At 39.3% G+C, this 18,056-nt stretch overlaps 1 protein-coding gene and 1 pseudogene across 1 annotated transcript in view; one reads left to right on the top strand and one right to left on the bottom strand.

Moving 5' to 3' along the window:
• REPS2 (RALBP1 associated Eps domain containing 2) overlaps positions 1-17,550 on the bottom strand; it is a 187,451-nt gene extending 169,901 nt beyond the window's left edge. Inside the window, exon 1 of the mRNA XM_039852292.1 lies at positions 17,184-17,550. Coding sequence (XP_039708226.1) covers positions 17,184-17,417 — 234 coding nt within the window. The 5' untranslated portion in view covers positions 17,418-17,550. The remainder of the gene's footprint in view (positions 1-17,183) is intronic.
• On the top strand, positions 4,836-4,951 carry LOC120594315 (uncharacterized; annotated as a pseudogene).
• Positions 17,551-18,056: the final 506 nt, after the last annotated feature.

Below are 18,056 nucleotides of genomic sequence, written 5' to 3' on the forward strand. Positions count from 1 at the left end.
AAAATTTGTCTATATGGAAGAGAAAAAATAAGGCAAATGTGACAAATGTTAAGTAAATCTAGGTAACAGGTATACAGGATTTCTTGATACTACTCTTACAACATTTCTGTCAGTTTGAAATTACCTCAAAATAAAAAGTTTAACCTGTGTCCTTGAATCACTACATGGCAGAACACCTACATAACCAGAAATACCTACATTGGGAAGAAAAGCTTCTGTTGTGTTAAGCTTCTGAAAGTTGGGGTACACAGTTGCTAGTGTTACACTAACTAGTACAATAGGACTTTAGTGTAATTGATCTTTGTTTCTTGTAGGGCATGGCACTGTTTTACTTAATCAAATATTTATCACAAATACTCTAGGAAATAATATGAAATGAAATGGATGTGGATCCACCAATGAGTGATAAAAATTAATGGGCAAAAGTTCGAGGAGAAATAGGTTATCTGCATAGTCTCAAAGCATCTTCCTCAAAATACTTAAACTACAAAGGGAAAGATATCCTGCAGACACTAACCTAAGGAATCAAGGTAAATGTCACCAGTAATAATGAACTCCCTGATACGCTGTACTGAAAAGGATGCATCATCATTTTTCTAGCCATCTTGCCAAAAATGCACAACCTTATTCAAATCATAAGAAAACATCAAACAAACCCAAATTGAGGGACATTCTCAATACTCTTCAAAGTGTCGTGAAAAACATGATTAAAGAACTATTACAGACTAGATGTGTCTAAGGAGAAATAACAACTAAACATAATATGAAATCCCGAATAGTATCCTGGAAGAGAAATAGACCACTAGTGGAAAAACATGAAATCTGAATAAGGTCTGTAGTTTAGTTAAGAATATTGTACCAATGTTCATTTCCTGTTCTTGATCATCGTACTATAATTAGGCAAGATATTAACACTAAGGGAGCAGGGTGATGCAACTTTTCTAAAAGTCATTTTCTGTAAGCTCATCTCTTGAGTGACTGAATATTCCTACTGGATTCAACATACATGGTAACCTCTACTCCCACTCAAAACTTCACTAGAATAATAAAGGGCTCTCTTTTAAGGCTTAAACCTACAAGAACAAGACAAAGAACAAAATTATGGTGGAGACACAGAAAACAGATGGACATACAGTGATTGCAGGAAGTGGAAACCAAGAGGTCAATTCATACAACAGACTTTGGGAAAGGACCCAACTCCCTCCGAGGTGTAAACAGAGCTGGAAGCAGGAGGATGACAGCATTTCAAACCTAAGACACCATTATTTTAGGTAGCACTAAGAAAACACTAGATATGACGTAATACGTTGCCACTTAACATTTACCTTCGACTATTAAAGGAGCTCTTTGAGACAGATTTTTCATTTATCATTCATATATATAAAAAAGAAAATCAGCAAAATTAGTTGTTGAAGGTTTTCCTAAAATTTTCTTCACATTCAGAATTGGACTCATGTCAATCTTTTTGACTAAGAGTAGTCAATGTCCATATTCTTCCACAGTGTTGTTCTCTGTACCATGAACAGCATTCGGTGATGTAGCATTTCTTTAAAGAATCCATTAAAAGAAACTGGAACTATCAGTACTCAGCTTTGAAATTATGTAAAGCTAGACTACTTTTGACTCCTGCTTTGAGTTTGCTGCTAAACACTAGAGGAGCATCCAATTTACCACCTCTCTCACTACCCCAACCTCCCACCCATTTAGTTCCTAAGATTTAACAGTGCTCCATTCTAGACTCCAGTATCCTATTCCAAGCCACTAACACAGAATCTGCAAGCTTTGATAAAATGTAAGATACCACTGAGTGTGAAATATCCTAATTTACGTGTGGGGGGGAGGAAGGGAGCCATGTGCCTCAAAAATAAATACAACAAATCAAGACAGTGTGGTACAGGCATAATGCTAGAAATAAAGATCGATGGACTAGAATGGCTGGTCCACACATAAACTCATATTTTTGGTCAACTGATTTTGGACAAGGGTTCCAAAGCCATTCAATGGGAAAAGAAAGATGATATGACAACTTTGCAACAAATGATACTAGGACAACTAAATGCCCATATACAAAAGACTGGAGCTGAACCCCTACCTCACACCATATACAAAAATTAATTCAAAATGGATCAAAGACCTAAATATAAGAGCTAAGACTATAAAACTCTAAGAAGAAAATCTAGAGGTAAATCTTTGTGATCCTGGATTAGGCAATGGTTTTTAACCTTTTTTTAATTTTTTTTTTCAATTAGAGTTGACATTTAATATTATTTTACATTAGTTTTGGGTTACAGCATAGTGGTTAGACATTTATATAATTTATGAAATGATCCCTCTGATTAGTCTGGTACCCACCTGGCACTATACATAGTTATATTATTGACTACATTCCCTATGCTGTACTTCACATCCCAGTGACTATTTTCTAGCTCCCAATTTGTACTTCTTAATCCCTTCACTTTTTTCACCCAGCCCCCAACCCCCATCCTATCTGGCAATCACCAGTTTGTTCTCTGTTATCTATGAATCTGTTTTTGTTTTCTCTGTTCATTTATTTTGTTCCTTAGATTCCACATATAAATCATATGGTATTTGTCTTCCTCAGTCTGACTTATTTCACTTAGCATAATACCCTCCAGGTCCCTCCATATTGTTGCAAATGGTAAGATTTCATTTTTTATGACCAAGTAATATTCCATTGTGTACATATATCTTCTTTATACAATCACCTATTGATAGACACTTAGGTTGCTCCAATATCTTAACTGTTGTAAACAGTGCTGCAGTGAACATAGGGATGCACATATCTTTTTGAATTAGTGTTTTGGTTTTCTTTGATTAAATACCCAGAAGTGGAATTGCTGGGTCAAAAGATATTTCTATTTTTAATTTTTTGAGAAAATTTCAAACTGTTTTCCATAGTGGCTGTACCAATTAGACAATGGTTTCTTAAATATGACACCAAAAACATAAGCAACAAGAAAAAAAATTAATTACCTCATCAAAAATTTAAAATTTTTGTGCTTCAAAGAAGTAAAACCCCATAGAATGGGGGAAAAATTTTTAAGTGACTTATCTGATAGGGGACTTAGACTATATAAAGAACTCTTACAAACTCATTATTTTATAAAGACAAATAACTCAATTTAAAAATGGTCAAAGGATCTAAATAAACATTTCCCTAAAGAAGATATACGAATGGCCAATAAACACATGATATTCACTTCATTTGTCATCAAGGGAATGCAAATTAAAACCACAATAAAATACCATTTCTCACCCACTCGGATGGCTATAACTGAAGACAGACAATAACAAACGTTGGTGAGGATATGAAGAAACTGGAATCCTCATATATTGCTGGTGGGGATATAAAATGGTGCAGCAGCTTTGGAAAAGAGTCTGTCAGTTTCTCAAAAGGTTGAACACAGTTACTACATGACCTAGCAATTCCATCCCTATGTAATTAACCAAGAGAAATGAAAACATACATCCACACAAAAACTTGTAGACGAATGTTCATAGCAGCATTATCCATAATAGCCAAAAAGTAGAAACAACTCAAAGGTCCATTAATTGATGTGTGGATAAATACATTGTGGTATATTCATACAATAGGATATTGGGCCATAAAAAGTACTGACACATGCTACAACAATGGATGAACTTTGAAAGTGTTATTCTAAATGAAAAAAAAAAAACAGTCATAAATGATCGTATATTGTACAATTTCATTTATATGAAATATCCAGAATGGGCGATTCCATATATATAGAAAGCAGAGTTGTGGTTGTCCAGGGATAATGGGATTGGCGGTGACTGCTATTGGGTATAGGGTTTCTTTTTGGGTTGATGAAAATATTCTAGAAATAGATAATGAATATACTAAAAACTGAATTGTATACTTTGAATGGGTGAGCTGTATTATTTATATCTCAATAAAGCTGTTATTTAAAAAGTGGAGAAATGAGAGATAAAGGAGAAAACATACTTTTTTAAATGACTGCATGAAAATTGAGTATATTATATCCAACAGGGTGAATATAAAAGATGCAATCTTTATCACATACAAGATTTATTAAATTAAAATAGAACAATCAGTGCAGGTGTCTTAGGATTACTAAAGTATCAATGTTTGCATGTTAGTTGAAAGCCCAAAAGTCGAAAGCAATATAGTTATAAATAAGTAGAGCTAGAGGAATTATAATTACTGACCTAGTAAAGGAAAACATTAATTAGTAAAACGATAAAAGTCATTACTTCCCCTCACTTGAAATGGGTTAAAAGTATTTGTTATGATAACCAAGATAGGTATAGAGAGCTGAAATTGAATACATTTGAACTATGCCATAATACGTGAACCTAAACTGGTGAAAACAGTAACATTTAGTGGAAGAGAGGAAAATATAATACATACCAAAAGAGAATTCAAATACATATGAACCTGTATATAAATCCGATCTGCTTTTATTATTCAATACAACTTCCCATCCTAGATATAGAAGACTATAGAGTAGAGGTTGGCACATTTTTCCTGATAATAGTTTAGGTTCTGCGGACTGTACAGTCTGTTACAACTACTTAACTGGGCCCCTATAGAAAGAAAGCAGCCACAGACAATACATAAATACGAGTATGGGTGTGTGCCAATAAAACATTGTTTATGGAAACTGAAATTTGAACTTTACATAATTTTCAGATGTCATGAAACATTTTTATTTTCTTCCAACCATTTAAAAATGGAAAAACTGGACATCGTTCCATAGTATAGTGGTTAGCACGTCTGCTTTACATGCAGAAGGTCCTGGGTACACACCCCAGCGGAGCCACAGTCCATAGTCTACGGCCATGCCACCCTGAACAAGCCTGATGTCTGATCTCGGAAGCTAAGCAGGGTCAGGCCTGATTAGTACTTGAATGGGAGACCACCTAGGAAGACCAGGTGCTGTAGGCATAAATAATAATAATTTTAAAAAATAAAAATAAATAAAAATGGAAAAACCAACCTAAGCTCATAGGCCATACCAAAAAATATAAATAAATAGACAACATAATGGACTGTACTTTGCCATCCCAATAGCAGAATGCTTTCAGTATTAGAAACACTTCAACATACTGAAAAGCAAGAAGGAGCAACCAAGTTTTACACTGCACAACAAAATTTACTCACCTGAAACAGAAAAGCATACAGATAAGTATGCCTCATCTGGAAAATAGTAACAAAAAATTATTAAAAATGTTTATGGGAAGTGCGTTAATACACAAAAAAAGTTCTAAGAGTAGTATTGCATACACAGCAAGCCACTCAACAACTATTTCTGATATGATTAGCAAAAGACATTCGTACTGACTCCAAGGGAAAAGACAGAGGCCATGATTCCATTTCTGCAGTAGTAGAATGCATATCAGAATTAGAGAGATGACTTTTAGGTCCAAAATTCCCAAGCATGGTATTTTCTCGAGTCTAAAATTCTCAAAACTAGAGTAAATTTTATTTCAGCATCAGGAAGCTATTTATATATGAGATAAATGTCTAGAAGAAAGGTGAAAAGATAACAAAATGTTTGAGAGTTACTGCTCTAAGAAATTGCCCAAAGGATTTCTCAAAGGAAAAATTAAGGTTAGGGTCAAGATTCCATCCTTGGCTACACATGTGAAGCCAACGCAAAAATCAGCAGGGAGACGGACTTTCACTAAGGATTCGTTCTATTTAAGAAACTATAAGAAGTTAATATTTGATAAACAGCTCAGAGCTCATCTATTCCACCTGACCACTTGCTACTTCTTAGTTTAAAGTACAAGGCAGTTAGGTAGAACCATTTGTTCAAGAACGAGAGAAGTATACTACTTGCTCCCCCCACCAAATCTTGTGTTGCACACCCTGTAGCACCAAGAGAAAGAGAAGCCATTTACTTATCACTGTAAGAGGTGGCTCCAGCCATTATATTTAGCTAACCTGCAAAGGAAGGTTTGTAATTCATAATTAAACAGAGCACCACTACCTGCCTATTCCAGATAAAATTACATTTTGTGAGGAAAAAAAATCAATACTCATTTTGATTTCACAACTTTAAACAATGGAATGCTGACAAAGCACCCTGCTATACATTCACCCAACCACCTGTCACCAACATCACCCTCGAACACAAAGGGCTATTTTTATGTAGTACATTATGGAGATAGGTAATATCCCATTGCCATGGCAACAAGTTTTCCAGAAGATAAGTTAGTCCATGAAGAATGTAAAAGAGAAAAGAGTTGTTTCTGTGCATTTGCCTTTACTTTACAGTACATGAGGAGAATTCTGCTTTTTTTAAGGCTTCAGTTTACTCAACAGGACCTTTAGTGAGTTTGAGCAATGTACAAAGAAATCCTAAGTGGATATGTATACACATACAGCAAAGTTTGGGTGAAGAAGAGTCCCTATAGGAATCCCATCCTACAGAGAAAGAAAAATGCTAAACAAAGGCAAACCCATACCCCAGACATTATAAGGCATTTTCTACTCCCCTGAACTAATTCATCTCTGGTTCTACGGTGACCTTTCCCACCATGTACAGCTACTTCTCCTGGCAGAATCTCCAAGAAGGCCACTCAGTTGCTATATTTTCTCCAGCACCCTGAACAAGCACAAACACTGCAACTCATGGAAATGCCCCACTCTAATCAAAAAGCAACATGCCCCATATCCAAATGCGGACAGACAGTCCCACAGTCCTCAAGGTTTCCCTGGAAAAGAGCAAAATCGCAGCTTGGATGGGCCAGTTGCCCCTGTCTGGCCCTCTCTTATTCCTCCTGTTGGCCTTATACCCAGGCCCTGCTTGGCACGAATGGACTTCCTTCGCTCTCCACAACAGCCGTGCCCCATTCTCCAGAGGATCCAGGGTGGTGCTTCCCAGACCAGGTTGTAGCCTATGCTAGCTTTCACTCCATTTGTTCCTCAGAGCCACTCCCAGCCCTTCTTAATCCCCTCTGCCCAGGAGGCTGGCCTCTATAGCTTCAACACCCAGGCTCCCCCGCCTCTGGCTCCCATTTGGGTGAGGACAGTAAGAGGCACTGCAGCACATCAAGTGGCAGGAGACAGAGTGGGTTATCTGTTCCCCAGCCCACTAGCTGTTCCCTGGCCACAGTTCTGGCAATGGCTGCTTTCTTCTAGACTACTGTGTCTGTAGGGCAGCCACCTTTCACAGCTCCAGCAACAACATTCCCTCCCCTTGCTCCTTCAGCTCTAGGGACAGCACTGGCTTCCTGCTACCGCTAGTCTCTCCACGCCTCATCACCTGCTTTCAGCAAAACCCTCTGAGCATGCCATTTCCTGCAGGGCCCTGAATGATACATAGCCTTACCCCAATTTATGATGGCTTCCCTGGCTTCAAAGTTTGATCAGCCTTGCCCCTAGACTGTTCCATGTTCCACTTCACCGTACCACAGAAGCTCCTTAGAAATGGCCCAAAACCCTTACTCAGATGCACACCCATGGGATTACCCTTTAAACAAGAATTCCAATATTTACACAGAACTGCTATGAAAGCGACAGCCTCTCCATTAAGACACCACAGGGAAACCTCCCTTTATTTTTAGTCTGTCTCCTTGACAAAGACTGAATTTCAACCCAAATAATTATGAAAGGTATTGCCAGAAGTCACTTATCTCTGTGACCTTGAGCAAGTTACTGAACCTCTGCACCTCTATTTTGTTTTCTTCAAACAGGAGATGACAATAGCTATCTCGTGGTTTGGTTGTGAGAATTAAATGAGATGAGCATTCTACAAGTTATAAAACGAGGCCAAATACATGGTAATCAGTAAATAATTGGTAACTGCTACTATGAAGGTTATCATCACGTATCTACAACCAGAGTCAATTTAGGCCAGGGGCCATCTGGCAATGTCTGGAAACATTTTTGGCTGTAACACCTGGGGGAGGGATAGATACTGGCATCTAGTCGATAGAGACCAGGAGTGCTAAACATTCTACAGTGCACAGGATGGCCCAACAGCAAAGAATGCCCCAGACCAGAGTGTCAATAGTGCTGAGATGGAAAACCCTTGATCTAGAACAACGAATATATTAAACGAATCTAAAACATCCACATACTAAACTGCACATGCTTTACTTCCATTGCCATCTCTCAGTAATAGGACTATAAAAGTACTGGAGCATATGCAAAGGAGAGGAGTTAAAATATTTTGAAATTGAAAGAGATCCTAAAGAAAAAAAATCAAAAAGCAAACACACCAAACATCTCCGGGGCAAAAAGCTGTCCATGTATAATCATCTGTTTTTCACAAGGCTGACCCTGAACTAAGGGAGAAATAAAGAGATTATTGTATTAAATATGTTCTTTTGAAGACATCAAGGGCAAACATTACGCATTTAAGAAAGCCTGCTTTTAAAAAAAAAAACAATTCTTAATTGCTGGTGTTTATGGGATTTACTTGTTAGTCAGGAAATTAACACAGGTGAACCACCTAATTACTCCTTGGAGGCTGAACGAAGATATTTTTTTTGTAAACCAATGGTAAAGTGTTAGAAATGAACAAAGTCAAAGCAAACATTTACTACTAGCTTAATGTTAATAGCCTCTCCTGGTTGTGAATTAAATTGTGAAGATAGCTGGGTTTCCAGACTGTTAAAATCACTTTTTCCTTCGAGTCCATGGTCTAGATAGTCAAGGGAGCAGAGATAATAGTGGTAAATAAAAGAGGCCTAACAGCCAACTGACACCTGCTCCAGAGGGGCTCTCCAGAGCCAGGCGGAGCTGAGAGGGCCAGAGAGAAAGGTCAGACGCAGAGAGAGCTCAGAGCCAGGCCTGCAGGGACCCCAGGGATTGCAGGGACTAAAGGCTGAGGTCCTGGAGGAAGCACCTGAGCATTTACTCACTCCCGCTTCCTTCCCCCTTGCAAGATGGACTAGAGGGGGAAGGACCACAGTAGCCTTATGGAATCTCATTCCTGACAGGGCTTGCCAGCACCACCACTGCCATTCCGACTGTGGAAATAATGAACCCCGAAGAACTGAAATTTCTAATCCTGACAATTCTTCAGAGCAGGGCTTCCTAACCGTTTTTGTGCTGTGGCCCCCTCTGGAAGTCTGCATGGACCTCTTCTCGGAATAATGTTTTTAAATGCATAAAATTAAACAGTTAAAATACATAGGATTGTAAACAAAATATATTGAAATACAGCTATCAAAATACTAAAAAACAAGTTTGTGGTAGTAACACATATGTTTCTTTATTAACACAATGAATAAGATCAGCCAATGAGTCTAAACTATTGTAAACTGTCATTGAAATTCCTGCAACAATTGTAATATGATTTAAAAACATTCTATTTCTACAGGTGATAAAGTCACAGGTACTGCTAATGCTGCTGTGTGGTTTGTTGCCTGCATGCATAATGTAAGGAAATGCTCCATTTCAGCTAGGGGTTTAGTATATAGATGTACTTTTCCCACATCTAAATCTACAGACATCTGGAACCTGCTTTAGAGTATTCTGTGCAGGGGTGGCATGCAGGGCATTCATATCTGCTTTTTCACTTTTTTCCTGCCTCGTACTAGTTGAGAGGGAAAACGAACTGCCTAAAGACTAAAATTGAAAATAATAACTAAGAAGATACACATTTGCCAGTTCTACTTGGTATAAGAAAATGAATTATGCATGGAAATGTTTTCTGAGAAGATAAAAAAATTTGAAACGAGTGGTTAAGCAAAAATATATATATTTTTTATTCTGGCCAAAAAGCACTAAACAGTAATTTCCTACTTCAGAAAACTGAAAGGCAAGTGTAGTGGAAAGATCCTAAGGTGCCCCCAACCCCAACTAATTCTCACTTCCTGGTGTCTATGCTTTTGTATAATCCTCTCCCCTTGAGTGCAGACAGAACCTGAGACTTGCTTCTAACCAACAGAGTATGGCAAAGGCGATGGGATGTCACTCATCTAAGCTGACTAGAGAGAATCTCCTGCTGGCCTTCAAGGAGCAAACAGCCATGTTATGAACTGCCTGTGGAGAGGGAACATGCCTGTTCCATGTCGCAGGGAACTGTGGGTGGCCTCTAGGAGCTGAGGGTTTTAGTCCTAAAATCATAAGGAACTTGAATTCCACCAACAATCATGTGAGCTTAGAAGAGGTCTCCAAGCTCCAGAAAGGAATGCTGCCTGGCAAACACTTTGATTTCAGCCTTGTAAAACTCTGAGTTAAAGACCCAGTTAAGCCATGTCAGGACTCCTGACCCATAGAAACAAGGATAATAAATATGTGTTGTTTTAAATTTAAATTTGCATAAATTCATTATAGAGCAATAGATAACTAATGCAGTAACCAACAGAGGGGGTGACCAACCACCCCAGTTTGCCTAGGACTACCTTGGTTTGAAAACTCAAAGTCCCATGCCACAGGAAATCCATCAGTCCTGGGCAACCGAGATTGGTTGGTTGCTGCTATGATCTGAACATGTTTGTGCTCCTGAAATTCATATGCTGAAATCCTAATGCCCAATATGATGGCATTAGAAGGTGAGGCCTTTGGGAAGTGCTTAGGCCATGAGAGTGGAGCCCTCACGAATGGGATTAGTGCCTTTATAAGGCACTAATGTCTCTGATATTGCTCTGGAATGAGCAATAAATATCTGTTGTCTATAGGCCACCAGTCTGTGGTATTTTCTTATAGCAGCCTGAATGGACTAAGACAGATGCGCACCAATAGCCACATACTGAAGAACAGAATGATAATAAATACAAAATACTAAACATTTACCTTTAGAAAACCAATAGAATGTTTCAAAAAATCTGGAAAGGAACCAAACCGCTCTAAAAAGTTACCAAAACAACTCGAGATTTCCTCAAAACTAATTTTCTATACCCTTAAAGTAGGGCAGTCCCTAGTTATGAGCGTGAAACTGGAACAATATTCAAATCTATCTTGTATTTCTAAGTCTTCACTTTGTTATTTCCTCAGTCTCTCTATTGGTTTCCCCAATTATTCTAAATCAGTTCTCAAATATCATTATCTTAAAGACTGCCAGTGGCTTGACTGCGTGGAACCATCACTCAATCTTGCCATGTGGCCATAAAACACAGCACTTTTTCTGCCCAGATTAAACCTTTACATGTTCCCATCTGCTCTTATCACCTCCAGATTTCTTCCTTAAAGATAAAACCTATGAATCATATGATGTCTGAGACTTGCTTCAGGAAAACAGAAGGGTAGAAGGGAAAGGGAACAAAAATGGGAATAGAGATGGAATGGAACTGACCATGTATTGATGGTTGTCAACCGCGGGTGGCAAGTGCAGAGGAGTCTGATGCACTTTTCTATCTACTTATTTGAGATTTTCCATTTAAAAAAAGATGACAACAAAAATTTTAAATTAAATTTTTTAAAAGATAGAAAAAAAGCAACTCTATGAAAGCTTAATCAATTAACTCAAAGGTCCTCTAACACTCTCAAGAGTATCAGTGTGCATTTTTCTCTCTATGAAGGCATTTTTAATATTCATACATGTTTAGAACAGTCCCCCGGTCATGTGACATTCTATATAAAGAAAAATGCCACCTACTTTCCTTAGGCATAAAGGTCCCTACAGCACCATAATGATAAGACATTGTAAGAATAGATAATAAAGATTTTTAAAAAGGAAACATAAATGAACTAGAGCTACGTATGTCAACAAAGATGAATCTCAAAAACATAATGAGAGGAAAAGCAAGTTTGGTTTGAAAACTGAAAGTCCATTGTCCCGGGAAACCCCTCAGTCCTAATCCACTCAGGTTGGTTGGTTGCTGCTATGATCTGAATGTGTCTGTTTCCCCAAAAAGTAAAGGAAAAGCAAGCAGAAGGTTATAAAGAGTATGATACTCCTCATTTTAAGTCGAAAAGCCATATAAAACAATGTATTATTTTAATGACATACATATACTATATATACATATATGTACATACACATCCATGCACAATATACATATGCACACGATATATACACATACATATAATAAAGTATTAAAACTTTTTTCAAATCATGCACAACAAATTCAGGACAGCAGTAACCTCTGGAGTAGGGAGGGAAGAAAATAGGACCAAAAAAGGGGTCACGGGAAACTTTCACACTAACTGGGCTGTTTTATTTCTTATGCTGAGTGGTGGGTACAAGTTACTTGTTGGGTCATGCTCTAATTTTGCACACCTAAAATTTTTTTTTGATAAGTCAATAGGTAACAACTGTGCAAATATCCTCTTTTTAACCAGACAATGGTTTGGCTCTGGAACTTACTGTATCTGCTGGCATTCATTTTCTTTTACAAAAAAAAGAACACTATCTCAAACAGCATATATTCCTAGTTACTGTTTTAGTATGGTGTCCTCTATCTCCCTAAAGTATATGCTGCAAAGGGATACAAAAGCCATACAAAACAATATAAAAACATTTTTTAAAAATAGTTCTAGCTAATTATAAGAATAAGTTCACAAGAATTTTATCTTTTGCCTATAGTTTTCTTTAATGACTAAAACAGTTGCTTCAAGAAATACAAGAATACCATTACATATGACTTCTTCCCAAAGGAGAGACCATGCACAGGAATTTTTAAAATATCCCCTACTTCTCACCGCTTTGTTTTACTTCTTCGTCTCAATCAAAGCTGCTTGAACAATCAAACATCACTTATTGGCTTTTCTCTCCTTCAGTGATTTCCCCTGATAATACAGAATCAACAGTGTTTTATAACTATTCCCCTTAATGTTCAAGAGTTAATTTAACTATTAAGTCAGACACAGAACGGCAAATACTGTACGATTCCATTTATATGTGGAATCTAAAAACCAACCAACCAACCCCCAACTCATTGATACAGAGAACAAATTGGTGCTTGCCAGAGGTACAGGAGAGGAATGGGTAAAGGGGGTTCAAAAGGTACAAACGGCCAGTTATAAAATAAGTAAGTCATGGGGATGTAATGTACAGCATGGTGACTGTAGTTAATAATACCATATTGTATATTCGAAAGTTGTTAAGAGGGTAAATTGTAATAATCTCACCACAAGAAAAAAATCTGTAACTGGGTCATGGTGTTAACCAGATTTATTATGGTGATCATTTCACAATATATATAAATATTGAATCATTTTATTGTACACCTGAAACTAATGTTATATGTCAATTATATATTAATAAAAAATAAAGACATTTCAAAACAAAAAAGTTAACTATCATAAACATGAAAATAATTATAATGATTACCAGCATTCCCAGAGACTAAGACGCCATCGTAAAAGATAGATAATATAAAGGAGCCCATGTAGTTTATTAATTCATTATTTCAAACACAAAACTTGCTGGTTTAAGGTAGACATTTTATTTCTAAATGTTATATTTCAAATCTTTTCTTACTTGAACTCTGAAGAATAAAAATATTTGCATTGGAGTGTATGCTCCATGAAGATAGGGATTTGTGTTAGATTCATTGCTATAACCTCAACAGCTAGAAGCGTCTGATGCACAATAGAAACTCAAATGCCTCAAAGACACATCAAACCCAAACCTGATTCCCATCACAATATATGTCTTCTAGTAAAATACTAGTTTTTGAATACTAATGAAATACTTCACAACTTGGGAAACCCATCACTCTAACATTTGTCGTTCTTTGCCTTAAAGCATTAAACAAAAACTATTTACCTGTTTCTCAGACACTGATATTTTCTTTTTCTAATTTAAATGTTTTCACTCTACCATTTTTCTACCTAGTACTAGAATCCTGCTTTTAAAATAAATCAGCACATGAAGATAAATACTCTGTAGAGTCCAAAAGGCCTTTTAAAATAGGAGGCTATTCTGATGTATTAAAATATAATTCAAGATGGCACATGAAATGATACTCAACATTATACGTCATCAAAGAATTGTAAAATAAAAGAACAATGAGATACCACCACATATTTATTAAAACAGCCAAAATCTAGAACACTGACAACACCAAAATACTAACGAGGATGTGGAGCAACAGAAACTCTCCTTCATTGCTAGGGGGATTGCAAAATGGTACATCCACTTTGGAAAAGTTTGCAATTTCTTACAAAACTGATCATACTTCTTACCGTATGATCCAAAAATCGTGATCCTTGGTATTTACCAAAGGAGTTGAAAACTTAAGTACACATGGATATTTATAGCAACATTATCCATAATTGAAAGGAACCAAGATGTCCTCCAGTTGGTGAATGGACAAATAAACTGTGGTACATCCAGACAATGGAATATTATTCAGCATTAAGAAAAATGAGTCATCAAGCTATGAAAAGACATGGAAGAATCTTAAGTGCATATTACTAAATGTAAGAAGCCAATTCAAAAAGATTACATACTGTGTGATTCTAACTATATGGCATTCTGAAAAAGGCAAAACTATAGAGACAGTAAAAAGATCGGTGGCCTGCCAGGGGTTGGGGGGTAAGAGGAAGGGATGAAGCACAGAGGTGGAACACAGAGGATTTTTAGGGCAGTCAAAATACTCTGCATATTATAATGATGGATACTTGCCATTTTACATTTGTCCAAACCCATAGACTGTACATCACCAAGAGTAAACCATAATGTAAACTATGAACTCTGGGTGATTAGGATGTGCCAATGTAGGTTCACCAATCGTAATGAATGTCCCACTCTGGTGGGGGATGTTGATCACAAGGAAGGTTGTGCAGGGTGGGAACAGGGTGTATATGGGAACTCTGTACCTTCCCCTCAACTTTGCTCTGAACCTAAAACTGCTCTGAAAAAAATTAAATCTGTTAAAATATATTTTAATAAATAAATAATATATATATATGTCAATTGAAAAAGCCCTAAGATCATTCATTTCCATAACAAAGTAACAGGTGTAGTGGTTTATTTTTATTCCAAGGAGGAGACAAAATTAAGTATATTTATAGAACATTTACTCTAGGTAAGATTTTCGTTTTTCCTGGAACATTATCGTAATCTTAATTGTATGCTTATTAAGAAGAAAAATCTGGCTGTTACCATAGAAACTACCAGAGCTGGTTAGTGCCTCCATGATTTGAGCAGTTATACCTGTTGGGACACTTAATTCTGAATTTATAGGTTTCTGTTTAACAGGGAAAGGCTAAAAAGGTCTACATTTGTTTTAAAGAATGGCTAACACACTCATGGAGTAGTGCAAATCAAGGTGAATGAATCACGTGCACATACACATATACACGTCACACCATACACCACCAAAGTGGTTGATAAAAATTAAGTGGCTGCCAGCTCCTGGCTTTGTTTGAATCTCTTCTGATTACATTTCCCTGTCCAGGATGCCTTTGCTGTTAATTTTCACCTGTAAGGAGAATATTGGATTACTGCAATTGTATTAGGTTAATGGGGAAGGATGTATTTCGTTTTGCTAGGCTGAAAAAGGGAGCTTAAAGCTGAGAGATTTACTACAAGCAATCCCCTAGGATGTCTCCTTTTGCCAGCATCTGAAGCAGTCTTTTGCAAACAGGTTTCAACTGGACATCAAGAATAGAATCTAATTCATGCAAAGGCACTGTGTCTTGGGTTCTTCTGAAATCATCTACACCTCAAGGGAGCATGAATTCTAATGCCAAGAAAACCCTTTCCCCAGATCCTAAAGAGGTCACCCAACATATTCAGATTTAATATATCCACCTTCTCTTATCACACTCCATGTATTACTGACAACAAAATAAGCCTTAATAGGTGCCCAGCTGTCACTTGCTGTGTGGCCTCAGTCACTTATTTCTCTTTCAGTTGAGAAGTGGTGACAGCATTTAATAAATTTATTATGATTGAGAGGATTCTGAGGGCCTGATGTAAAAACCATGGTTTATGTTTTAACACACTTTTTCTCAACCTGGTCCAGCTCAACTGCTCAACAGCAGTGGCAGAACTATCTACATATCAAGGACTTCTTAAGGGACAGTCAGCCATGCTAAATTCTGTGAATACTAATTATATTTTCAGAAATCCTGATCTAAAAGGTGGCTAATGTTATGCTCACAAACATATGCATGCTCCAGCAGTATAAAATGCAGTCTTAAACAATATAAAAAAAAACCTGCAAACAAAATGGTATTACAAGTGAACCATAAAACCATCGGTTTGCCTTTGGAACGACATTTTAAAATACCACTCCCCATTCTAAATATTCAATTGATATTAATTTTCATATTGGCTATTGCTTTTAAGAAAAGCTTCATTTCACGTTTTGGGCCCGATATTAAGAATTATCAGCATTTAGTGCTGGTAACATCAAAAGACAAAGTGCTTATCAAGTAGTCCTGCTCCAAGCTCCAAGGAAAGCATAAAACAGAAACAGCATCTGCTGTAGATCATTCACTTATCCTTTTCCAGGTTTGGAGCAGCCAAAAGGACGTAGCTATGACACATGTTACTTTCCAATTCTATTTTCAAGTCCAAGTAATGATTACATGTGCAATACAGCTGTCCCCCACGATGGACCTCTGGGGTCCACCTCTAGCCCTAAATAGGGAGCTTGGCTCTGCGGTGACAGGCATCCTCTTGCAGCCCTGTGTCCCTGCTCTGCGACTTGTCATTAGGGCTTTCCAGTTAAATACCAATATTCATAAATAGGTTAGCGGGAATATATACAGTAGATATACAGATATATATATAGATAGATAAATATGTGTAGAGATGTATATGACAAGTATATAGAACGGGCAACATTAAGTCCTGAGCCCCGGCCCTACAGACACACGCATCACACATCCTTCAAGTTCAAATCCCAGTGAGGCCCCCTGAGCGCCCACCCCTTCCCACGCACCCAAGAAAGGGCAGGGCAGGAGCGGCTAGCAGAGGTTAAAGCAGACACCAGCCAAAACAAACACCAATTCCAGAACAAGGCAAACTTTGGGTCTGGGCGGCTGCAGAACCCCAGAAATAGCCGGAGAAGGGGAGAGAGTGCCAGTCCTCTCAGGGGAGGAAGACGGGGAGCGCACCCAGCGCTGCTTAGCTGCAGAAGAGGCTGGTGTCCCCCTGGGGACAAGGGCGTCGCCGCCATTCCCGGCTGTGAAGCCCCCTCTATACAACCTGGCCAAGGCCTCCGGGTCCCTGTGGGCAGCCCTGTCGCCCCACCCCGCCCCTTATCCCCACATAAATGATCCCTAGAGAACCGCAGGGGCACGGAGTGGGAGGACCTACCTGGTGCAGCGTTTCGGCGGGCAGCTGCGACGCCCGAAACAGCTCGGCTACGGGGCCCGCAGCTGCGGTGGCCGCGCCAGGGGGGGCTCTGGCGGCCTCAGGGGGCCCGGACCCGGGGCCCCCGCCTGCAGAGCCGGTGCAGCGCGCGAAGATCTCGGAATAGCACTGCTGCTCACCCTCACTCAGCACGAGTGGCAGCCCGGAGCCACAGCCCCCGCCCGCTGCCGCCTCCATGGGGCCTAGAAAGAGCCCTGGCAGAGCACCGTCCCCGAATGGGGCGCCTCCGCCTTCCCCACAGCCTCCGCCGCCTCAGCCTCGGCCTCGACCGCCGCCGCCACCGCCCCCACGCCCCGCAGCTGCGGCGCGGCTGCTTCCTCCAGGCGCGCGCCGGCCCCGCCCCCGGACTTGAATGTTGTGCCTCCGCGCCGCGGCACATGGAGACAGGCGCGGCGCGCACCAATCGAAGCTTGGGATCGCACCCCGGCCCCGCCCCCGCTGCTCGCCCCGCCCCACCCCACCCGCGCTTCGCCAGGTAACTACGCGCGCCTCCCTCCCCGCGCGATATCACCTGCTCCGCCCGCGCCGCGGGGCCTGAGAGGGTGGGGCCAGGGCCGTTCAGTGCCTTCGCTGCAGCGGAGGGGCGTCTTTGGCGCGCCGCCCTGGCTGGGAAAGGTCTCAACCTGGTGAAGGGCGCTTTTCAAGGGGCGGGGAAGGCTGTAGTGTTTTCTCCCTAATATACTGGAGCAGGTGTCCAGCCCATCGCACGCCATGCCTTTCCCAGAAAAGGGATGAGGCATGGGAAATGATGCGTTCCTTTTTCCATGGCAGTACGACTTAGGTCCTGAAAAACTGGAGGATAGAGATCTTCATAGG

This window comes from Pteropus medius, unplaced genomic scaffold (assembly GCF_902729225.1).
Source record: "Pteropus medius unplaced genomic scaffold, Ma_sr-lr_union100, whole genome shotgun sequence".
NCBI lineage: Eukaryota > Metazoa > Chordata > Mammalia > Chiroptera > Pteropodidae > Pteropus > Pteropus medius.